The sequence below is a fragment of the Podarcis melisellensis genome, assembly GCF_964234715.1.
Source record: "Podarcis melisellensis genome assembly, chromosome: 5".
NCBI classification, from domain to species: Eukaryota; Metazoa; Chordata; class Lepidosauria; order Squamata; family Lacertidae; genus Podarcis; species Podarcis melisellensis.
The window spans coordinates 39,569,792-39,595,385 of NC_138537.1; the positions used below are offsets into that span (position 1 = coordinate 39,569,792).

The 25,594-nt window shown below is 38.8% G+C and overlaps 2 protein-coding genes across 12 annotated transcripts in view; one reads left to right on the forward strand and one right to left on the reverse strand.

The window, feature by feature from the left end:
• The window catches only part of GIGYF2 (GRB10 interacting GYF protein 2), a 75,922-nt gene that overhangs the window by 31,284 nt on the left and 19,044 nt on the right, over positions 1–25,594 (forward strand). The window contains exons 8-12 of one of the 2 annotated variants that reach the window (XM_081912427.1): positions 20,432–20,611; positions 22,949–23,166; positions 23,260–23,425; positions 23,508–23,705; positions 23,952–24,142. In XM_081912427.1, the coding sequence (XP_081768553.1) occupies positions 20,432–20,611; positions 22,949–23,166; positions 23,260–23,425; positions 23,508–23,705; positions 23,952–24,142 (953 nt within the window). Of the gene's footprint in view, positions 1–20,431; positions 20,612–22,948; positions 23,167–23,259; positions 23,426–23,491; positions 23,706–23,951; positions 24,143–25,594 lie in introns of both variants that reach the window. The other variant, XM_081912426.1, reaches the window with a different exon arrangement.
• On the reverse strand, positions 1,879–22,935 carry KCNJ13 (potassium inwardly rectifying channel subfamily J member 13). 10 transcript variants are annotated; one of them, XM_081912483.1, is made up of 5 exons: positions 20,807–22,935; positions 13,684–13,772; positions 5,808–5,859; positions 4,755–5,235; positions 1,879–3,807 (listed from the first exon to the last, which is right to left on the reverse strand). In XM_081912483.1, the coding sequence occupies exons 4-5, from the start codon at positions 5,230–5,232 to the stop codon at positions 3,188–3,190; spliced, it is 1,098 nt and encodes a 365-aa protein (XP_081768609.1). In that variant the 5' UTR covers positions 5,233–5,235; positions 5,808–5,859; positions 13,684–13,772; positions 20,807–22,935; the 3' UTR covers positions 1,879–3,187. The 10 variants fall into 10 exon arrangements, with proteins under 10 accessions (XP_081768609.1, XP_081768607.1, XP_081768606.1 ...); XM_081912481.1 differs by lacking the exon at positions 13,684–13,772 and having other exon boundaries at positions 4,755–5,232; XM_081912480.1 differs by lacking the exon at positions 13,684–13,772.

A 25,594-nucleotide genomic window follows, 5' to 3' on the forward strand; every position in this document is an offset into this window, starting at 1 on the left:
TTCTGTGTCTTGGTTTTTGGGGGGTGTTTCTTTTTGGATTAGCTTCGTAACCCTGTTTTGCTGGTATCCATTGGCAATTAACACATTTGAGAGATTCTGTAACTCAGTTGTCAAGTGGTCTTTGTCAGCCAGGCGTTTGGTTCTGGAGATGAGAGTCTTGGCTACGGAGTTTATTTGTGCAGGGTGGTGGTGTGATTGTGCATGTAAGTAGCGGTTGGTGTGTGTTTTTTTCCGGTAGATAGTGTGTCCTAGGGAGCCATCAGGTTTTTTGTAGATTAGGACGTCAAGGAAGGGAAGTTGGTTGTTGGCTTCTATTTCCATAGTGAATTGTATTTTGGGGTGTAGGCTGTTGAGATGTGTGAGGAAGCTATCCAGTTTTTCCTTCCCGTGTGGCCAAATTACAAAGGTGTCGTCAACATATCTGAGCCAAAGTTTGGGTTTGTGTTCTGACTTGTCTAAAGCATTGGTTTCAAAGTGTTCCATGTACAGGTTTGCGATGACCGGTGAGAGGGGTGATCCCATAGGTGCTCCTTCTATCTGTTTGTATCTTTGTCCATTGTGGATGAAGTACGTGTTGGTTAGGCAGTGGTTGGTCAGGTCCACCACCACCCTGCACAAATAAACTCCGTAGCCAAGACTCTCATCTCCAGAACCAAACGCCTGGCTGACAAAGACCACTTGACAACTGAGTTACAGAATCTCTCAAATGTGTTAATTGCCAATGGATACCAGCAAAACAGGGTTACGAAGCTAATCCAAAAAGAAACACCCCCCAAAAACCAAGACACAGAAGAAAACAATGGCATGGCCCTCCTTCCTTATATCAAGGGCACTACAGATAAAATTAGCAAAATCCTCCATAAACACAATATCAAAACAGCCTTTTGCACCAACCAAAAAATAGCCAATATCCTCAGAAACCCCAAGGATAAAATCCAGTTGGAAAACCAAGGGGTCTATGAAATACCCTGCAAAGTCTGCCCAGCCACGTACATTGGACAAACAAACAGACGAATAAATGCACGTATCGCAGAACACAAGAATGCCGTCAAAAAAGAAGAAAAAACTTCCTCTCTTTTCCAACACATGAAAGAAACAGGACACGAAATTAATTTTGCAGATTCCAAATTGCTCTTTAACATGGAACATCACCACAAGAGAATAATCATGGAAGCCATCGAGATAGAGAAACACCCTCACAACATGAACAAGCGTGACGACACATCCCGCTTACCAGACATCTGGAAATTAGCCCTCCCCACAAAAACTGACACTAGATCCAGAGGCACACAGAACGCCATCACCAATCAACCACACCAGACCCAAACCCGGACCCTCTCCACAGATAAATTACAGACACCATCCAGTAGCCAAACCATGGTGGCACCTCCGGATGCTGCACCCCCCTGCAATCCCTACACAGATCTGGCTGACACAGGCCACAAAACCACAGCTCGCCCCTATACACGAAGCCAAGCCAGAGCACAACTAAGTGCAGTACAGCCATCTTCTCAGAAAAACTCTTCACAAAGTTCAAGAGGTCAAGACACAAAGACTTTAGCAACTAATCCACACCTAATGACCCACCTAAGTGGTACTCAGGATATCACTCAAGAAATCACTCAAGATATCCCTCAAGTAATTAAGGAACAAAAGAAGAAAAGGCACACTAGCCTGGGAACTTCCTCTCTGCCCAGAACATTGGAGGCTATACACCACACCCCCTCAACAGTATTTATAGGAACTCAAACACTGAGATCCTGCTCTGTTCCAGTAACAAGAAGCCGAAAGCACCAGCCTGAAGATGACGAGTGAGACCTCGTCGAAACGTCGCCTAGACACCCCAACTTTTACACGGGAAGACACCCGAGGACACCAAAACCTGCATATAAATATCTTTATCCACGTTCAAGAGCTAAAAAACGCCAGGCTCTTCATAACCACAAGTCAGTATTAAAGTAAAGTATTGATACCTATGCAATGTTTTCTGAGAAGAGCCTTTTAATTATCCTTGAACATACAAGTATTTAGTGATTTTGATGATGCTCTTCCTTGGTTTTGAGTGCAGAGTAGTTAGTGCCCTTAGCTAAACAAATGTGAGGAAGCCATAAACGTGGTCCTCTGGACCATTTAAAAACTTGGTTCATTTTAATTTTTTTTAAAAAAAAACAACAACCATTAGTTCTTGTAATTGGTTCTGGTAATAATCGTGATTCAACTTGGCATAGAGCCTTATGTTCAATGTCTCATAATTATATTCATGTTTGTACAATTATTTTACACAGTCATGCATTTTATCTCGGTTTTTATTAACTGAATGGTTATTTTGGAAAGAAACTGCAATAAATGTGGGAAGCAGTGGATCTTTCTGATGACAGGAGTAATTAGATTTTGACTTGCAACAAGGCAGACATGAGGTGTTGATTATCCTTGAGAGGAGAATTGCAAAAAGAGATCGATGAATTCCTGTTGTCTGCTAAATTTATTGCATGTTTCTCCATATGAAAATAGTTCCAATATAGAATGTTTAAGTCTAATACATGTAAAAATTCTTGCCATTCACTTTCATCACGAAAGTGCCTACGGGTGTTGAACTTGTTCTTAGCTGCTGGAACAAAGCTTCAGCAAATGCTTGTGATTTTCCTTAATAAACAAGCACAGCAGGATTGCAACTTCATTGCCACAGAAAATACTAGCAACATTCTTCATAGCATGTTTAGACATCAGCATATTCTGTTGTAACTGTATAGCACAAGAGGACTGATTCAACAGATCTGAGGGATCTTGGCCTTTTCAGGTGAAATTTTTCTTAGTTCTACTACAATGCCACAGTGTTTACCTTAATGTCATTTAATTAGAATTTTGACAAGCTGTCTTGAGTCTGGAAGTCTCTTGTTTCAGGGTCAGTGCAGTTTTAATCATAGTCTAGTGAATTCAGCAGGTAGCAGTTCTGTTTTCCCATAATTTGTGCAGTGTTTCTTGTCCCTGACTCTGTTTTTGTGCAGTTACTCCAGTGGCTCATTCAGTTACATGGATGCTATGCTCTTTATTCTGTGAACTGTTCTGAAGTCAAAGATATTGATAGAACAAAAAGAGCACAATAAAATAGAGAGGAAAGTGAAAACATTGGTGTGGTGGTCTAATCCAATTGTTGAAAACGAAAACAAGCTGGCATCACATTCAAAGTCTATTCAGTCAGATGAGTCTCACAGATCTGGAAGCTGTCAATGTGCTGCCCATTGATGCGGATCTCCATGTCAGTCCTCTTTGAACTTTTAGAGTCTGCAGCTGGAAGTTCTGGAATTGTCTTGTCAAAATTCTCCATCTTGATCTGATATTCCCCTTTAGCACCTCGAACCAACATGGAGGCAAAATGGTGGTGTAATATGATCTCTGATGGAAGATAGGATGTCCTCCTCTGGCATGTTTCTCCAGTGCCCTCTTGTGTGGCAGAAAGGAAGACTACTAGCTCAAAATGTTGATGAGCCTCCCTTTGCAGAAGAATGGCTAGAGGGCTAGATGGAGTTATGGGATGATAATAGGTTAAAGGAAAGATAAAGAAAGGGCACTCTTCTGAAGTGATGCTGTCTAGATGGAAATCCACACTGGTTTGATGCAACTGACCATTTTCTTGTTCTTCATAAAGAACTGCAGAAATCCGAACACTGGTGAGTGGGCTTGGGCGAGTATTGGCCACTTGGAACATTAGATATGGCTTTCCTTCTTTGTGTGTCACTACAGCAGAATAGGTGAACCGGATGGAGAGAGCTCGATTCTTTGGACGGGCAATTTTTGCTACAAATGCACCTAAATAAAAAGAGAATTTACATGTAGATTGTGCATGTAATTATAGTTTCCTGATTCCCTTTATAGTATATTGAAAGGAAACAATGAAACCAAGTTGCACTGTATTAGGTTCACAACATTTATTATTAGCATAAGTATTTCACATTTTTAATGATGGTTCCCACGTTATTCAGGTCCATCACATTAATTTCCTAAACCACAAAAATACTTTTTATAGTAAATGTTTTTTAAATCAGGTGTTCATTAAAATATTTTCCACCATCTTTGTGAACTTGAATAATGACATATGCTTTTGACAAAATAAGACCCACAGTCTCTGCTTTATGATTTAGCATTTCAGGCTAACAGTCTGCTAAGTAATCTCTTAGTAGGTTTATTTTGTTATAAGCTTCATTTATTATATAGCTAATTTTCTTTTAGTAATATAGAACAGTTTTATTTATTAACTCATTTAAAATTATTTTCAATAAAACATAGCAGGGTTTGAAAATTCTCTGATATTCATTGAAAACTTATCAGTAAAAAGTCTTCGCTGCTGTCCTGAGCATACTTATGGTAATACTTCATTGAACTATGTAGATGTTCATTTCTTGGTAAAGCTGCTAAGGATTCATCTGTTAGCTTTAAACTATGCAAATGTGTATGGGCAGTTAATTCTACTAACTAATCACACTTTTTAAAATAATGTAAGAAAAGGTTTTTGAACTAAAGCATGCATTATAGGCATGCAATAGGCATGAATCACCTATTTAGATGTTTAGTACAAGTTGCTATTTAATAATTGTTTTCATACTGTAAAGTGGAAATACATCCTCGTCAAAGAACAGTATTTTTCAGAATGCTGAGTGACATAGCCCTATCCTTGTTTTCTTGCTGTAGCTTTATGACAAAGCTCTTATTTAAACTATAACATAAAAGCACTAGGTTATGAAATAGTATGGAATTACCTGTGATGAAGGCCTCCAGCATCAGACCCAGTACCATTTGTATAGCAAGCAGGGCAATTGCACTTGGACAGTCTCCACTTGGGAACATTGTGCCGTAACCAATAGTGAGCTGTGTCTCCAGTGAGAAAGAAAAAGCAGCTGTAAAGCTTGTGATATACTTTACACAAATAGTGTGGTTTTCAGGTGGAGAATCATGATCGATCTCCAGATCCCCATTCATTTCTGCTAGTAGGTACCAGAGAACTGCAAAGACAAGCCAGTGGAGGACAAAAGAAGCAGAAAATACCAGCATCATCCATCTCCAGCGCATATCCATAAGGATCCCCCAAGCATCTTTTAGGTATGCCAGGCCTTTCCCGTGGGCACCATCCATTTGTAGTGTGCTGTGTCCATCTTTGGTGACCATTCTTGGGTATCGTTGGGCCAGGAGAGGAGCACTAGGTTTGGTGTTGTTGCCTTCTATCACTTCTGTCCTCATCTTCTGAAAATGAAAAGAAACAAAACTGTTGGATGCTTGTTTATCTGTAGTTCAGATGATGTCTAGAGATTCTGACACATTGGCAGTGGACCAGACGCTACCTGCAGCTAGCCAAGGGGGTCTTTAAACATGCAGTTCTGAGAAAAGTAACTTTGGAGAGCCAGGTTTGCCACTGCTTCCATAGTACGATAATGATTACCTACAAAAATTAATGTTGGATCCTTTTTTGATGATAATTTAGAAACGTAAGCCAAACTTTTTGACTTCTCAGGTTTATTTGTGGGTCCAGTGGTTAGTTTGATAGTGAAGGAGCACTGCAAGTCTTAATTTTCTGAAATTCAGAGGTGTGTTCTGTAACTTTAGCAAATATGTGTTTAATATTTAAGCAAAGCACACTATCAAAGCTATTATTAATATTATAAATGTTCTATATATTCTTTTGGTGGCCATCTGAAGGCTGTCATATCAAATATAATAAATTAAAATTTCCTCATTATAAGCTCTTGTGGGGTTTTCTACCTAAATATGTTTACTGCTACCAACCATGATAGTTTTATTGTCTAGAATTGTGGTACCTGGGATATAGCCTCTTCTGCTGAACATACTCAGGCCACTGCTGTTGTAAAGCTGTATTAAAAAGGGGATAGAGAATAATACGGAAAATATTATGCAATTATATAAGCCGAGAGAAGTCCTGAGGAAAAAAAATCAACTCTAAACCCAATTTGCCAAAGGGGAAACTGGAGTGAGGCTTTTGTTATGTGTCCTTAATCATGTTTCTAATACTGTAGTGTGGCAGCTTGGGTTCCTGTGGAGTTACAAATATTGAGTATCTTGGAAAATAAAAGATCAATCCCTGTGCTTTTTATGAGTTTTTCTCTTATAGCAGAAAAAGCCCATAGCTTTAAAATTAACAAGCATAAAAGAAAGCAAAATATTCAATCATGGTGTTTCACTATTTGCTAGAGACTAGATGAAATAAAAAATGTGAGAGAAAGGATGTTGGCATATTTGAAAAGAGAGGTTAAACTGGGGTAACTGCTGAATGACATAGTCACAGAGCACCAGATCTGATTTAATATTGATGGTAAAATTGAAACATATTTGGTCCATCTTGTTGCACAATCATTGTGTGTTGTTTGTTTCTCTCTGAATGGGATACAGATATCTTATTTCAAAATAACAACTTCTGGTGGGGGGCTATCACATTTTCCAAATACTTAGACATTAGTATTCCCCTTCAGGAAAAATGCGAAAATGATTGCATTGTAATTTAATACATGCTTACTACAGGCATAGTTATGATAATAAATTTGATTGAAATATATCCTTTACAAATGTGTAGGGTGGCTTCCTTGGGGTGAGGTGTATTAAACTGCTTTGAGATTAATTACAATCAAGCTAAATGTGTTAAATAAAAACACACACAAATTAGTCATGGGCCAGTCATCAAAAGTAGTTGCACTGTTTTATAGTACTACAGCACCTAAGATATTTACAATCAGTCAGTTTTGACAAAATGTGGTGTAGAGTTCACTGATTGTGTAGAGCTAATCAGATGCTTATCTCCTGCATATGTTGTACTTGGCCACTCTGTTTTTGCTGTTTTGCTAAGCTTGCACATGAGTCATTATAATGGTTTTTATTGTTATGTTCCTGATATTATGCCATGCCTATGTCTCAAGTTGATTAGAGACTTTATGTAGAAAGTGACTAACAAGTAAAAATTATTATTATTGTTGATGATGGTGATAAATGAAAAAACAATGGAATCTACAGTATAGAACTGCTATCCTCTCAACAGAAACATTTTAAACTTAAACTTACAGCAAAAGTCTATAATTGGGATTTGGGAGCACTGGTGAACAAGGCCATGACTGATTGATAAAGCTAATGAGGCAATGAAAAATGCTAGTAATAATACTTAGCCTGTATGTAGTGGTTTATTTAGACTTTTCAAAAGTCTTCCACATACATTATTGTAATTGTCTTTGTAGGCTATAAAATAGGTCAAAATTTCTATTCCAATTCTGCTTGTAGGGACCTGAAGCTTTGTTCACTGGAGAGGCAACTTTTGATCTGTGGGTTCCATGATCCACAGTTTTGTCTCTTCACCCTCATGCTGTACTAGCAAAACATATTGACAGTAAATAGTATTCAGCTAAATTTTATTCAGACTAGACCTATTGAAATCAGTGGCTCTAAGTCATAATTTCAATGGGTCTGCTCTGATTAAAACTAAGTTGAATACCAGTGCCTCAGTTTCATTTCAGCATAAAATGAGCTCTCTTATTAAAGAGAGATTTTTCCCTTCAATTTGGGAAAAATTCCACACCATCATTTCATTCTGTTAAGTCATATGAGCACTTCAAGTAAAATGGCTGTTCTGATAGTGTATCGGAAAATTGTATTAGTGAAGTCAAGTGGTCATATTTTATTTCTGCCAAGGATTAACAATGAAATATAAGCACAATATAAAGTACATAGCCCATTAAAACCCAGGTAACTGAGGCTTGTAGTTTGCAAGTGGCTAGGGGTCCCTTTACCTTTACCTTAGAGTTCATCAAAGTATTCATTTTGAACTGTTCCCTGGTAGAAAATAATTATAAAATTGGCATTTGAAATTTTAAAAGAGACTCTTTGAACATGACTTTTGACTCTGTCAGAAGTAGAACTTTTCTTAAGAAAATGATGAGAAAAATACCATTTTGAAATGAAAGCAAACAATCCTAATGTCATGCTAAACATGCAAGTTTATTTTATGGATTCACGCCAGTCCACTGCATGTGTGGTGCTCAGAGCAATCACCAGAGGAATAGCATGAACTCCTTTGATCTAGTGGAAGGGTTGAGTGTGACTGTGATGTGGCAGGTGTACACATGCCTTGTATTCCATGTAACAGCCTGCTAAGCTGCCTGCATATGTCCCTACCTCATTAGAGGAGGTAGGGACTGCATCAAAAATAACAATTTTTTGAAATACAGACCTATGAATTGAATCTTTATCCTACTGTGATAGTAATGCTGACAGTTTCAACTTTTTAAACAAAGATGCTACTTTATACATGGTTTGTTGGAAGGTGATGCTTGGTATTAGATGTAAGTATTAAACCTACCATAGGCACTAAATTGCCTTTTGTGAGAATTTATTTTTTAAGATTTGGTAGTTATATATTTATGTTTTGCATATTTAAGTGTTTCTGTTTTTATAACTAGCAATATGGTAAATAAAACACATTTAAAAAAAGTAAAGGAAGGAACAGCATAATTGGGCCCTGTGTAAGAATTCTGGACTTTAAAATCTTGTTAATAGTAATCTTTGTTAACAGCTGAATGAAAGTAACCTTAACTTGGCATCCAACATTTTAATTATATAGGTTTCATTATACATTGAAAGCATACCTCTTTACCTTGGCCTTTGACAACTGAGGTGTTTTTAGGACCCACCCTGTTCTTTTGCTTGTAATTTTGTAAAACTGATTTTAATATTGTATTTTTACATTGCTGTAACCCACCTTGGGACTTTATAGTGAATAATGTTTAAGAAATCTAAATAATAATAAGAGTTCCACTACGTACCTGATCAACTACAATTGAAGCACACAAAAATTGCTATTTGCCTTGTTGGGCTTGGATTTCAGTGCACTAGGTAAAGACAGGGACAAGGAACCTCTAGTGTTCAAAGGATTATCTACTGGGAAAGTTGGAAAAAGGACTATATCCTGCTAATACACCTCCACAGACAAGAAAAACAGTTGACTTGTTACTTTTCAAACATTCCTTTTTATTTATTGTTTCCAGGAGGTAGTCATATGCAAAAGTTGCAAGAGCTGTCTGTTTTGGAACATTGTTTTATATAAACTTAACACACCTTCATTACATCCTGTATAGTTTACTGTAACGTGCTCTATGTGCGGCTGCCTTTCGAAAAGTGCTCAGAAACTGACTGGCCTAAAGAGCTGCACGCCAGGGAGCATAAACCTTACTTGTTACAATAGCTCCACTGGCTACACCAGTCTTTTTCCAGGCACAATTCAAAGTCCTATTTATGACCTACAAAGCCCTTATACAGCTTAGCTTAGGTTATCTGAAGGACTGTATGGGAGAGGGCCTTCTTGGTAGCTGCTCCGAAATTTTGGAACTCCTTTCCTAGAGAAAGGAGTTGTTTTTATGCCAGCAGGCAAATACTGTTTTATTCCAACAGGCTTTGGGGAACTGGTTGTTTTTAAAGGAAATGGCTTTGAATAGCCCTGTCCTGTTTTTACTATCTCAAATGCTTTAACTTGTCTTTACAGGAAAAGTGCTTCAGTTATGTATCATTTTGTTCCCCAGTTCTGCATATTTTCTAGTTCTAGTACCCTTTTTTAGATGGGGTAACCAAAACTGTAGAGTTCTTCAAATGCGTCTGCAGTGTAGATTTATAAAGGACCATTCTGACCATTTTATATGCAATATCTTTCCTAATAATCTCTAGCATGGAATTTTCCATTTTGTCTCTGCTACTTACTTCATAGATATATCAATGAAATAATCAACTATGACTTCAGTATCTTTATAGTGGAGTATTTCAACCAGTTCGGATACTTGTAGTTCTGAAACATGTGGAGTTCTGTCTTCCCAAGAATGCAACCATGTTGTGCTCAGAAATTTATAGGCATAATCAACTACTTAAAGGCAATAGTTGTGTAAATGCTACAAAGAGGACTTAGAATAAAGTATGACTGGATTTCCCCTTTTTCTTAACATTATTGTTTAGTGGGTTTGCTCTGCCCCACACTCTGCTTTAGACATTTAAGAGAATTTCTAATATTAATTTTGAATTGATAAGCGTTTATGTGCAAATTGATAGACCTACAAGTTAATGTTGTTTTTTTAAAAAAAATGAAAATTCTACGAGCTGTACGTGTGCAGTAGTTTGAACAAAGTTCAGCAATCAACAAATGAAGAATAGTGGATTACTAATTCATTGCTTTCTCTCTATAACCTGGTTTAAATATTTAGAATCACTGAATCTGGGGAGAAATTATAGTGGCGAGAATTATATAAGTATTCCTAACTTTAATACATTGGCTATACCTGGAGTTATGACTTCTCAAGTGTGCAGCTGTAGAGCTGTGATGCTATCTCCAGCAAATGTATCCAGAACTCAGTGAGTTAAAAATAAAACTTTTTTCACAAAGATTTTTGCACTATACTTTCAGCTTAGCAAACCATGATACTTCCATATGTGCCTATTAAAGGATACTGTACCACTTATTTGCTTACTCTAAAAATAAGACACACACACCCCGTCAAGTTCTATACATAGTTCATAGGCTTCTGCATTTGGTGAAAATTTTTGAGAATCTCAACTTCTAATTAACAATTAGAAAAAAACTCCTCTTGTCCAGTGGTAACCAATGTAATGCCCTCCAGATGCAGTTGGTCTACAGCTCCTATCTCCCCTAAGTATTTGCTTTGTTGGCTAGGCTTCATTAAAGCGGTAGTCAAACAACTTCTGGTGGTCAGGCACCCAGTTGGCTACCCTTCCTTTAGTCCTAGAGTTCATGAAGATGGGTTTGAAAACAGGTTGATAGTATCTATACAAGACATCAGATATTTATGGACATAGAGCTTCTGTGTTCCACTTGACTGCATTCACCAACTTCATGGCTTCTGGTCACTTTTCTTTGACCTATACACTCTGTTGCCTACCGTTTACTACTCCCTCCTCCCCTTACTGCAAACCATTTATAGAAAATGCAAGTTTTCCAAGCACTTGGATATGGAGTTTAAATGTGTAAATTGAAAATATTTATTCATTTGTATAACTGAGCAAAAATGTATTTCATTGTTGCAGAATTTTAGTCCCTTTGGCTTTCTCTGCTTTGTTACAAGAGCAGTTAAGACGTAGATGTATGCAAAGATTAAAGGACTCTCCTATTCAATTAATTTTTTTCACGTGACTCTTAATACCAACAAAACATTGCTTAAAAGTGATATTTGGCAATTGTTATTACATTTGTGTTTTACTACTGTAACCCACCCTGGGACCTAAGGGTGAAGGGTGGGTACAATATAAATCAGCAATAATCAAAGGTCTTTAAATTTTCCACACTACATTTTTGCAAAGTAGATACGCTTTCTTTAGCATTTAAGTATATATTTTACATTATATATTTGTTATATAAGTTTAACATCCCATGATATAGATAGATAGATAGATAGATAGATAGATAGATAGATAGATAGATGATAGATAGATAGATAGATAGATAGATAGATAGATATTCTCCTAATTGATAGTCATTGTAATAATGACACCTTCAATTTAAGTCAGATTGCTTATAAAATCTGTAGTAGTTTTGACATCCAGCTCACTTCAGAAAATTTACTTTGGTACTTGTTTGTAACAGTGAATAGTGCATTAATTCCTCTAGAAAATATTGCCATTTGATGTGAATAAGGTATTCTAAAACTACTGCTGAATATCATAGTCATTCTCTCCATAGATGTTCTAACAGAGTATTAATATAAAGGCTTTGAAATTGAATTCACTTGCAAAAGTTTAAAGCCATAGATTATATCACTTAGAATTTGTAAAAGATAACATGCTGCACTAGTCTGAAGAAACAGTCTTAGGTGCTGCTCATTGCAGCTGTGCAGTTTGCCATTTGCTTAGAGCGGACTTCCCCAACGTTGTGCCCTCTAGATGCTCTGGACCACCCCTCACATCAGCCATAGCAGTGCCAGCTAGGGCTGACAGATGTAGTAGTCCAAAACATCTGGAGAGCACCAGGTTGGGGAAGGTTGATCTAGTCAAATGGTGAGCTGCATGGCTGCAACCAACAGCATACTGGGAAGCCAGGTTGGGGGAGGCTGCTCTAGAGCAAGTAACAGTTGTTTCAAGGAAGCAACCAAAGGGGTAATGCCCACTGCCACCCACCCTCCATCATTTCTGATGTCATGCAGTTTTGCCATAGTGCTCCCCAAGAACAGGTTCCTGTTCAAACTCTTCTTAAAGCTTGCAGGAAGTGTTGAGTGTGTGTACTTGTGCCAATATAGCAGGTCTGTCATTAGGCAGGTAGCAAATGTTGAAAGCATGGTGTATAGTTATGTGTGTTCCTTGGCGACCTCTAAGCTACACTGCTGCTCTCAGGTAATTGCCCCCCCCCCCATTGCAGGTATCCAACGCAGTCTTGTTAACTTCTATACATGGAGTGTGCAGGAGTTTGCGTGTGATCTTGTAATTTGTCTCGCGCCTCAAAATGAGTATTGGCAAAAATAGTGAAGGGTTAAGTGTAACCGAGCTACAAAGTGAAGAAATAAGTGAAGGTATGTTACACCTGAATAGGTTGATACACGTGCCTTTGGATTTAAAACACAAATGTGATACATTTGAATAGTATCAGTGAAATAAAAATGGTATCCCTTTCACACTTTATTATGTACTGATTTTTTTTCATTGATTTTCATTGATTTTTTTCCATTCATCCAGGGAAAAAATTCCCTGGAAGTTTAAAACTATTCCCCAGATAACAGTACCATGCATGAAATATCCTAATTCTTCACAACAATCATTTGTCCCCTTAAATATGATCTTCCATGTGTAGGAGATAAAATAGCTTTGGGCAAACGAGTAATCTTAATATAGGTAGCAATCAGGTGTTTCTTAAACACTGACATTGTGTAAGACAAATGAAGAAACTTGTTCGAAAAGTTTGTTTATATGGTTAGAAACCAATAAAATTTAAATTTGCTTTATGACATAACATTTAATTTCTATTCAAATGGATATTCTGTGGTGAGCAACCAGAAAACCTCTGTGTCTAATCAAAAGAATCACTCAAATGATTTTTTAAATAATTGAATTTGAGTGGAAGTTTCTTTACACTGCTACACAAATTGCTAGCAAATTACTTACCATCTATCAATCATGCTTTATATAAGAAAGCAATAACATATTTTTTCAGAACTTTTAAATAGAAAGATGAGATATTGCTGGAACCTGGAATTGAATTTTAAACTCTAGTCATCTACATTACTGTTAAAAACAACTACTACATCTCCAGGAATAAGTACACACTCAGTCTTCAATATCTGACTGGTCGCAGGATGGTTACCTTTTTGAAGAAATACTCTTTTAGAATTGCACAGCTAAGGTCTGCTTCATGCCTTTTATTAAAAGCTAAAGAGCCATGCATGATGCTGAAGTTACTTCCAGGGATCTCCTATACAGAACTGTTCCTTATGGAAATTGGTTCTGGAAGTTGTCACTGGGCAATATTCATTTGGAAAACAATCTCCTTTGAGAAAGTCTTACAATATTTGAAGTTGGTATTTCAATTGATATTTTTCAAAACAGGTCTGTCTAAATCCTCCAAAACTCCATTTTTGTTTTTGAAAATCTAAAACCACAAAGCAGGAAATATTAATGTAAAAAACTGATGCTATGTTAGCATCATGTACTTACCAGTGTAATTGTAGTATTTATCTACCTGGCAGGGAAAGGGAGGAAGGCGGATGTCCTGGATATTGAAAACGAACCAAACTATCTTGTATCTGTATATAGTGATCCCAAGGAAGAAAAAAAATCTTTTGACAACTAGTTTGGAAGGATGTTTGTTCAAAATGGGCTTACGGGTCTCATTCCACAGTTTATAATGTGGGGGGTTGGCTTTCATATGAAGCTGATGTGATTGGTCATTCAGTCTGCAGGGGGGCCAATTAGCTGTGGTCATGTGGAAAAGAATGCTGATTTGTTCAAGCTTTCTTTCCCCAACACATACCCTAGCAGCTGTGGAGAAATCCACACGAACTTACTTGGAGAAAGGGGTGCATTTTTTATCTTAATCAGGATGGAGTTTTTAGGTTTGCATAATCTTACTTAAAGGTTTTACTTGGAGGTTCAAAGGAATGAAATTCCTCAGGACTGTTTTCCATTCAAGTTTTCTTGTGGTAGCTATTTAGAGTTCACAATTTCTTTGATATTTTATTTTAACCAAAACCAGGCAGTTTGAGGTGAAGGTGTGCTTTCTGTTTCACTTTTCTCTTTTTAGGTTTTTTCTACCATGTGGTACACAGGATATCGGTATCCTAGAGATCAAGGTTGCTAATTAGTTTTACATAGTTGCAACCTAATTTTAGATGCAAGACCTGTAACTTTACTGCGTCTCTTATTTTGCCTCTACTGCTAAGTCAGCATTGCTCATAGGATTGTATTTAAATTACGTCAAATAATATTATGTAGGATATTGCTGCATGTAACATGGTTATGACCAAAAAGAGATGTTTACATTATGCTGTGTCAAATTAGATTTAAATGTAACAGCTGACTAATAAAAACGAGCCGAAAAGAGGCCCATAATGTCTACCTTTCAGAATCACTTGCATGATCTGTGAGGGTAGCTTTGTAGTGCAGTTCAGCATTTCACATTTTTCCTTAGCTGCTGATGTGAGGACTTTGATCGAACGTCAGACCTAAGAGGATCTGAGAAACAAAGGCTGTGATTGTTTGCAGTAAAAGTACTGAAGACCTGCTGTGAAAATTATTAATGTAGACCAATATAATGCTACTTAGAAACTAAAATCTCCCTCATGTTTTTTCTTTAAAAAAAACTCTCCACAAAATACAAAACATTAATTCTTCATTTCATTAGCAGAGAACCTTGTAATACATGTTGAGGCACAGCACCTTAAAATTGTAACATGCATTTGTGACCTTCATGGGTATGGGGACAAGGGGAGACTTTTCACTCAGTATAGCATGGTGACTTTTCTTTTTACTATAAGAAACATGTAACAGATAATGATATACAAATACTTTTATACTTCTAATGTATTTTTAATCTTTGTTGGAAGCCGCCCAGAGTGGCTTGGGAAACCCAGCCAGATGGGCAGGGTACAAATAATAAATTATTATTACTATTACTGTGCTAACATCTTAAAATAAAAACTGGATTCACCATATATTAGAAGTATGTGTGTTCCCGATACGCCCCTTTAAACTGCCTCAGAAATGCAGTTTTTGGTGAAGATTGGAGTGGCGAGTGGTAATATTACAGTGCAGGTAAGAAGCTGTTCTGCCATATCTGTAAAGGTTAGTGGCATATGCAGAACTATAGAGCAAACTTAAACGCATGTGAGACATACTGTCCATGAAATGTAGCACTTGTTTGTGTGAAAGGAATTGGATAGTTGGCATGACTATTGAAGTGCAATATTTTGGTAGGAAGACTGATGTGTATGGATACAATTGTGCAAATTCAGCTTTCAGTAAGGAAAACAGCATAATTCTTGGAGGAAAAAGCATTTGTGCATGGGAAAATTCTGGTACGTTGTTTAGAGACAGAGATGGTCAAAACTAAAATGAAATATGAGTACGTTTTAGTCTGCCTGTACCCTAAAAATGATGACCAATGATTCTTTAAGTCACTTTGTGTGTGGTCATTATTCAAGGTTGTGCAGTGATTTTCTTTCTCTCTTTCACAGTATTGTAAGCTATCTTGTACTCGAGGGACTTTGGTTTAGAAATTATGTAGCCAACAATTAAAAGTTATTTGAAGGATCCTGAAAACGGACACTAAATTAAACTTATTTTTATAATAGAAATGTGTGTGTGAGAGAGTGAGTGTGTCTTAGTGTCTTATAGAAAGATTGTTGACACTGTTATTTGCTATTCTAGTAAAAAATTTCTCAATAAACAAGTTCTCAGAAGATTGTATTCCAGAACACCACTTTAGTACTTTGAAGTCAGTCCCTTTTAAAACTTCAAATTACATAGCTGTAGACTCTGTTGGCTGGATGTCTTTGTTGTATCTGAACTTTTCCATAAACACCATTGCTGGCTTGGGGTCAGACATGGAATGCAGGTGCCCTTTCACTGCTCCTTCTCCTCAGGAAGTCCAGTCAATTAGTTTGAGGCAAAGCCACAGATCTTTTTCTTTTTCCTTTTCATCCTGGGAAATCATGGCCAAACACCGACCTCCACGCCAAGTAACTTAAACCAAGTGAAATGAACATGCTAGGGGTATAAGCTACGTTCCTCGTTAGAATACTTTAGACTTTGACGTATGTGTGTAATAATGTTGACTGAGCGACTATTTATTTCTTCATTTTTAATAACTTCAGAACGTAATATACCTGGGTCTGTTCTTAGTTGGATTTGAAACGTTATTTGATCCAGTTCTGTGTTTTCTCTTCTCAATACCCTTAAGCTTTGAAATATGTTGTTACCTGTTGACAAACAGTGTTGTTTCACAGTTAATAGCCTTAGATTCAGAAGTATATTCAGTGTGGCTTTCTCTCTAGTGAGCCTGCTAGAACTGCAACCTTAATTAGGGATATTCTGTCCCCTCCCTTCTTCTATGATTTCCTCCTGGCATTGTGGGGTCATTGGGTTGGGCTTAGGCTCCTCCACTGATAATGAAAACAGGAGGAAAAAACTCTTTGGGACAGTCACTTTTACTAGTGCCCCCATTTTCTTTACTTCTACCAGGCTGTTATTTTTCTTCTTTTACCTTTTGTCACCATTTTCTTAGAAAACAACCCCCCTTCCTTTAATCGGCTGCCTCACACCCTTTCCTGCCCTCCTTTTTATGGCTTTCTGTACCTTTTCAGAAATACAAAAGCCCGAGAAATTTGTCTCCACTTTACTATCATCGTTCCTTCTGACTGCTCTTTCTCAGACAGGGACATTAATAAAGCCATTGAGCACCCGATTAATTTTCAACTTCACGCCAACTGATATTTGTGGGTCATGGCATTTCAGCCCAATGTTGCTGACTGGGCCAATTTTATGCTGTCTGGAGAGGATGCCCTCAAGGATATCCTGATCAAACTAAAGATAAGCGGAAGGTACTGGTGACCCATAGATACTGGTGACAACCAATCTTCCAACCAGTCCTTTCGGAACTACCTTTCCCCGGGGCAAGGAAGAAACTACAGACAGAAGTCCTCCTGGAACAGCAGTGATGATACCCATCCAGGCAGCAGAACACAAGATATCTCCCTCCAGCACCTACAGAAACAACCACCAGCAGAACCAATGATGCTACTCTGCCCCAAGTCAGGAATCATATACAAGCCTTCTTCAACTCTTGGTGTCAGATTACTACAGACCACTGGATTCTCAATACTATATCACATGGATACATGATAGAACGTCTGGCACCCCTAAACTGGTTCCTCCCATCCCTGATCCTCCAACAATCCAGTCAAGTAACAGGTGATATATAATTGTGTACAGCATTGTCTCAACATGTCAGCTATCGAACCAGTCCCCCTGCGAGGAATTATTCTATGACATATACTTAATATTATCTGTAATGCCATGGCCAGATCACTTCCTGATGCAACTGGACTTCTCTGTGACCCTTCCCCTCTGCAGGGCTGTAGGACCAATTTGAATGATCTGCCACCACCACTTCCTGGATCCAAATAGGTTCCAGAGAGTGGTAGAGACATCTTATCCCATGTTGATGGCTTCTCCACTGGAATGCAGAGTTAAGCAGGGCTATCGACTGTCTGGCTCCAAAGCACCCTCTCTAATTGCATGCAAGAATTCTGCAGTGGTTTCTTGTACTCCACCAGTGGGCCATCACACACATTCTACATCACCACATCAAAATGCCACCAAAAGTGTGGGTAGTGATGAAGTGGGCATCTAGCAGAAACTTGCAGAAGGCACATCTTTTCATGACCCTCACCTCATAGTGGTCACCACAGATGTCAGCCTCTACATTTGGGGTCTCACTGTGAGGGACAGATAATCCATGCCCAAAAGTCTCCAGAGGAAGCTGAACACCTGGCTGGAACAGCCCACCTGGCTCTGATGCACTTTTCTCCACACCTACACATCAAATGTGCCCCTACGCATGGGCAACTCCAACTTGAAATCCTACCTCAACAAGCAGGGGATCACCAAATCCTCGGATCTCCAAACTGAAATGTTCCAACTCATGAAGTCACTGAAACACCACCTCCTCACCCTCACATTGGAACACATATCCGGATAGGCTGGAATCTCTGGTTTTCCAGCACAGTATTTTCCACCATCTTACTTTCTTGCTTATCCAGCCACTCTAAGAATATACAAAGCCACATGGAAGATCTTCCTGAAGCAATGCAAAGCAACAGTACTGGATCTTCTTGCATTCCTCCAAAATGGCCTCAGCAAAAGTCTAAAACACAACACTCTGATGAAACATCAGGCGGGAGCTGTTTCTTCCTCAAACACACCGCCTCTTCCAGCTCTCACCCCCTAATGAAATGCTTCGCTTCCCACAAGGAACAATCCTACAGTGTTCCCCAGATGCCCACCACTTTCCTTCCTGGGACCTTCATAAAGTGCTGTCCACCCTTCAGAAACTTCCATTTGAGCCCCTGAAGAAAGTACTTCTCAAAGTCTTACATTGAAAGGTCTTACAGTGGAACCTTGGGCTACAGACACTTCAGGTTACAGACTCCGTTAACCCAGAAATAGTACCTTGGGTTAAGAACGTTACTTCAGGATGAGAACAGAAATTGTGCGGCAGTGGCAGGCCCCATTAGGTAAAGTGGTACCTCAGGTTAAGAACGGTTTCAGGTTAAGAACGGACCTCCGGAACGAATTAAGTTCTTAACCTGAGGTAACACTGTATTTCTAATAGCAATAACTTTGGCTTGATGGGTCTCTGAATTGGTCCCCCTGTCTATAGCTGCATCTTCCACAAGCGCAAAGTGGTTCTTAGAAAGAACCCCTCCTTTCTCCCCAAGGTACTTTCCAACTTCCATATTCAGCAGGAACTTGATCCTTTCCACCTTCTGCCCCAACCCCTCTCACCTATTAGAGAGGACATGGCACTCATTTGATGTCCAATGAGCTCTTAAAGCATATATTACCAGGACTGAAGAGATCAGACAATCAGAAACCCTGTTCATTTCCTTCTACCCTAACTCACTGGGCAAAAAGGTTAACCCTTCCACCTTATCTAGGTAGGACCTCTATAGCCTACAACTTGGTGAATTGTATCTCACCCTACAAATTTGACTGCCCACTCTACCAGGGTTGAGTCCCCCTAGTGAACATTTGTAAGACAGCCACATGGGTGTCTCCCAGTGCATTCATGATGCATTACAAGATGGGAATTTGTGTCTCCATTGAAACTGCCTTTGGCCGCAGCACCCTACAACAGGCTTTCCACATTGTGGGACACAATATCTTCTACCTGATGGCATTTTAGCCACCTTGTTTACTTTGGGAACATGGGCACCTTTGTGTTGCTTTCCTTACAAGACTCTGATGATTGTTCAAGCTTGGTGAGTTCACAAACTGATTGAGAGCCATCTACGTCCCAAAGGGTTTTTCCTCCTTCCTTTGTCATCAGGAGAGGGGCCAAAGCCCAACCCTATGACCCCCATGCTGCCAGTCAAAATCTACCCTTTGGGTGAATATCGGTTGTTCTTTTTAGGAAGGACGTGATGGAATAGAATGTAAAATTATCCTAGTTTGCTCACAAATGACAATCATTTCTTTAAGCATCATTATGACAATTGTTTTTTGGGATGAAACAGTTATTTTAATTCTCTGTTATTTGAAATTAATGACTATGAAGGTTTTAATGCTAGTCGTCTGGCACTGGTCATTATTATTTTATATCTGTTGACCCAAATGTAAATTTTAGAGATTCTGCTTGTAGGTTTTAACTATTCTAGGGTAAATAGAAGACCATGTTGAATTACATTTTAAAGATGATAAATAGAACATTTTTACTGAGTTGGATTATGCAGTGCTTAAGAACACCTCCCATACAAACAACAACAGAATGCTTGTGCCATTGTAAACTTTGATGTGACCAGGAATAGTGCCTTGATACCTCTGAACTATGGTAAAGCAATCTCTCATTGAACATCAGGTGGCATCTAACTGTTTATGCAAACTTTGCAGATGCTCTTCCATCGCTTGTTGCAAATTGAACTTTTGACTTTCTTAAATGGTTACAGCTGTTTTGTAAATCTCCTTTTTGAAGTCTGAAATCCTTCATTTGTTTTTTAGCCCACAAAAACTGTAAGAAGAGCTTAAAGAAAAGCACTTATCATTATAAGAAAAGTAAAGCAATATATATTTGTTCTTGTTTTCTTTCACCTGAGCATCTTATGACTTAAATTGCATAAGGTCTGACTTCTATTCCAGGTGCCCTTCACAATGACTGTTACATACTTGCATATTTATTTGCTTGCAGTGAGACCAAACTTTGAGGATGCTGGAACCGTAGTAGCAGGAAGGAAGCATGAATTTATACGCTCTGAGAGCGAGAACTGGCGCATCTTCAGGGAAGAGCAAAATGGTGAAGAAGATGATGGAGGTTGGCGGCTGGCTGGTTCGCGAAGGGATGGTGAGAGATGGCGCCCTCATAGTCCAGGTGAGAGGAAATATGGAAAAGTGCAGCACAGTCTGGTCAGAGGCAGCAAGCCAGCAATGTCTGGAAGGAAAACTTCCTAAAACAATATTTGAAAGGCTTGTTCTACGATGGCAAAATCGTTTTTAGTTTTTTAAATGGCTTGTTTTGTTTAACCCACTATTTCCAGAACGTCTAGAAAAAAGCAGCTCTTCTTACCTGCTCTGATTTCTTTTCCACCAAACGTAGCTTCCTTTAGTGATCACTCTGAATCATGAGGCTGAAGATCTGTCATATGCTTCCAGCTACTTGTATAGAAGTGGAAAAACTGTTTGTCATGGAGAATACAGCATTGTGTGTCTTCCTGACGTCAGACATAACTGATAAATGCACAATAAAGCAGCAGTGTGTCTAACTTTGACAGTATTGAAACAGCTGAACCAGCACCACATGATCAGATGTGAAGATTTTACTTAGGGACAAGTACTTGCAGTTCATTTAGTATTTTCTTGTTTAGCATATGAAGAACAACAAGCTAATAAAAATTTTGTTCTCAATAAGTCCATCTGTCTTTTGACAGAAGTCCCGAGGCTGAAATATCATTGGGTAATTTCTGCTACTTTAAAGGAAGTGTAGAGAAACGCCGCATTGTGTAGAATACTGAGGGTTTTTCTGTAATTGCTCTTTAATTTAGATATAGCTGTTTTAGGATAACACTTACTCATTGTCATTTGTGTAATGGAATATTCTCGATCAAAGAGGTGGGCGTTGCAGTAGTCTCAGGTGGAATCCATTATTGCATGAACAGACTTCCACATACAACAGGACTTTATATTTCTCCCCCCCCCCAAAAAAAAAATAATCTGCTTGAGAGGCCTCCCTATCTCAAGAGACTTCCCAAACTCCTGATTTTGGAGAGCATACGGAGGACTGTTGGGATAAGTGAGGAGAGGAAATGAAGTCACACAAAACAGTATTGGGCTACAACCCTCAGTTCCTTACTGTTTGGTCAAAGTATTACTCTTTCTCTGTGTGTACAGAGAGAGGGAGGCTTTAATTAATTAATTAATTAACAGCTGTTAATCTGCTGTGCAACCCAAAAGACCCCCAGAGAGGCTTACAAAGTAGGTAAAACAGTCCCTGCCCTCAGATTTGCCATCTGAAAGGCATGACACACAAGGAAAAAGGAATACAGAGAGGAAGAGAAGAAAGCAATCTCAGGCACCAGTTCTTAAAGGTTACAATTCTTTTAATTATTGCTGGGATGGAAACAATGGAAAGTTAGCCTGATAGAATGGCTGTGGTTAGATGACAGCAGAGGGAGAGTCAAAGGCAGCTGGCCTCTCAGCAGAGGTAATAGAGCAACCCTACTCCTTTCCTTTTGCTCTGCAGGCTTGATGCTCTATCAGCTACATCCAAGACTTTTGATTCCAATAGCCATTTCTAGCAGGATGACAAATAGTATCCTGTATCTAGTATAACCAAGTTAGCCAAAATAAGTGGCTTATGCCAAGCCACATTTGAAGATCACGTTTCAAGCCCCAGTATCGCTCACACCAACTTGCTTGGAAATTCTTCACCTCTCCCAGGTTGTAGAAAGGTGCATCAACACCTGCTGGTGCCTGCCTGCCTCATTCTCATGCAGGCTTGGGCACAGTTGCACAGCCCTTAGAAACAAGCTTGTCGGCTACAAATCCTTTCCCAGAATTATAGTGCTAGCAGGCCACTTCACCATAGTGACATACAAAACAAGGGCAGATTAAATCAATAGAATTAATTAGCACAGATTACAAACTACACTCCAAACTCCAGAAAGGAGGATTGTCAGCTAGCAGACAGAGGGTGAAGGCAAGCAGTTTTGAAGATGCTTTAGGACTGATGGAGTTAGTAGAATAGATGCTGCCTGTGACCTCAAAGAGAAACATAAAAATATGGTAATCCCCATAAAGTGGTACTTGTCTGGATTCATAGAACCGCATAGAATGGTCTTACTAGCAAAGGCTGCCCCCCTGTGGCTGAACAGATTGTGAGGCTGCTATTCAGAAAGATTGTGAGGCTGCCCTGGGCTTAACTCGTAGTTAAATTGTTTTTGTTCTTTTAAGCCCACTTGCATGGAGTTGGGTTGTACAGTCCTTTACATTAATAATATAGCTCAAAGAGACAGTGGTTTAAAGGGGAAATAGTGATGATATATTTATAAAATGCGTGTTTCAAGGTGGACCATAAGCTGTAGTGGCGTTCTGAAGTGCTGTCACTTTGTCCTCTCTTTTCCCTATCCTCTTTTCCTCTATCCCTTTCTCCTTCCAAACAAGTTCTTGCCCTATGGGACTCTTTTGTAAAGTTACTTTCCCGCCCCCTTAGACGGCCCTCGTTCTGCAGGCTGGAGAGAACAGATGGAGCGACGGCGAAGGTTTGAATTTGACTTCCGAGACCGGGATGATGAGCGGGGTTATCGAAGAGTGCGATGTGGCAGTGGCAGTATGGATGATGATAGGGATAGCCTTCCTGAATGGTGCTTAGAAGATGCAGAAGAAGAAATGGGGACTTTTGACTCATCTGGGGCATTCCTCTCCTTAAAAGTGAGAAACTTTCTGTGAACTTGTCATAATATTAACGGTATTATTTATAACCAGTAGTATAAAGTTTGTTGTTTACGTGTGTGTTTTCCTTAGAAGGTTCAAAAGGAGCCAATTCCTGAGGAACAGGAAATGGATTTCCGTCCTGTAGAGGAAGGGGAAGACAGGTCTGATTCAGAAGGAAGTCACAATGAAGAAGCCAAAGAAGTAGATAAGACACATGGAAGGGAAAGTGTTAAGACGGAGCATACAGCAGTAGCAGGTAAGAAGGATTTCTCAAGTCTATCCTTTAAATTTTGCTTCCGCCTTCCAGCTCAGTTAAATAAAGTTACCAATCATTTCAGAAGTAACAGAAGAAACAGTCAAAGAATCTTCACCATCCACCAGGTCAGGTACTCCACCAAAATCCCAGTCACAGGAGCCATTACCTACAAGCCTGCTTGAAAGAAGGGAAGACTGTGTTCCAGAAGTAATAGAAAAAAGAGAAGATAAAGAAAACCAAATGGAGGATATCCCATCAGCCAAAGTGCCCAACAGAGAAGGTAATCATATTTCAGGTTTGGCATAATGTATATGCAAAGTATGCAAATAAATAAATAAATAAATAAAAGACTGTAGTGACAAAGCAAGGTGGAAAGGATGAACTGATCATTCATACATTGTTTAAGCATTGTTGAAAGCATGCCATCTTGCTTATTGTCTGATTATACATTTTATCACATAATAACAGTTCTGGTAGAAAGAAGGGCCTTTCAAGGAATTTAATGTCCATTCTTCCCCACCCCCAGATCCAATTTCTGCTGTCCAGCCTTTACCACAGATTTCTCCAGATGCAGCTTCCCTTGTTCATCTTCCTCCTCCAGAGTCAAATCCAATTCCTGCCTTAAGGCCTGTTCAGACATCAGTCACAGCTGCTCCAGGGATGGGTAACATTCCTGCTGACCCTGATGACGAAGAGGGCCTCAAACATTTAGAACAGGTAGAGCATCTTCGTGAATTCTGGTTTGTTTGTTTTTTGTTGTTGTGCTTCAAAGGCTGAAAGAAAACATTATTTTTTATACTTACCTTGTAAATGCAGCTACCTGATTCAGGTGGTTGTGGGTGAAAGCTTTGGGATTTAGACTGGTTGCTGAGAATATCATAGCAATAGCCTTTACAAGTCAGCAGTGCTTATGCACCCAAGGTGGAGACATGAGTTCAAGATGCAACCTAGAGCTAATGTACCTAGTCAACTATAGACTAGCACACCCCTCTCATAGACCAACAGGTGGCAACTGCAGAGGAAAACTAGTTTTGGGCAGGACTGGCAACTAATTGCTTTTACAATGTTTTCCTGCAACTGATCGTGAAAATGGGCAAAACTATATTGATGTATTAATGGGCAAAAATGACACATATTTTGCAGTTTGACAATACTTCAGATAATCAACTTAATTTTCATTAAAACAGTTTCAACCTGTATGTTCCTGCCATCTCCTTCTCAAACAAAAATGGAAAATTAATATTTTTGCTAATTATAGAAGGGGAATTCCTGTTTTCTAAAATTAAGTTGAATCTATCTTGTATATTTGTGTGGTATGCAACTCCAGTAGGTTAACTTTGTGAGTACTAAGTGAATCAAGTTGAAAAATGGACACACACACTCCGACATTAATATAAATAGATAATCACCTGATTTCATTCATGAGCATTGTGACAGAATGCGTGTACGCAGTAGAGAATATGAGAGTCACCTCATGCTGCTGATACTCAAGTACAAAATATACACACACTGTATTCCCCCCTTCAGAGGGCCAATCCTTTTGCATGTCAGTCACATATGTTTTAAGGGTAAAGCATTGATATGTACAGATGATCATCTTCAGAGCCCTTCCCTGTCTGCTGATTTTATATAGGAGCCCCTCAGTGTAAAAATGGCAAATAAAAAATGAGTGAAAATGCAGGCTGAAAAAGACTCTGAACATAGATTCTGAAAATGACTCCAGAAACAATTCTTCGTTTTCCAGTAGTTTGAATGTTGCTTAAACATGTTGCAAGAAACTTGAATTTCTAAAGACCAATAATTTCTTGTAAAATTCCAACCACGATGTATACAGACAGACAACATTACAATTATTACAATTAATCTATTAACCACCATCTCAAGGTGATTTACACGTAAAATAATGAAAAGCAGTTAAACACAAAAGCAACAGAGACATTTCAATCAAGACTAAAAACCCAACAAGCAGACACTTGTGATGAAGACTCATTTATCAACCTGGGAAAGTCTGTTGGAACGAAAATATCCTCAGCTGTTTCCGGAAGCTGACCATCCTTGCTGCTTACCAGATAATAAGACTTGCTTCCCGGCAAGCAGTTCTGCCAAGCTTTATTATCTTCTTGCATAATTATTTAAACTTACTTTTTCATTCCTTTGTGTCTGAGTCCA

Bases quoted from the DNA above. Each gene is read 5' to 3' on its own strand.
- KCNJ13 (XM_081912487.1), bottom strand. From the start codon at position 5,232: ATGAGGACAGAAGTGATAGAAGGCAACAACACCAAACCTAGTGCTCCT. The intron at 3,808-4,754 runs GTAATTCCATAC...CTTTTTATTTAG, and splicing joins GCTGGAGGCCTTCATCACAG to GTGCATTTGTAGCAAAAATT.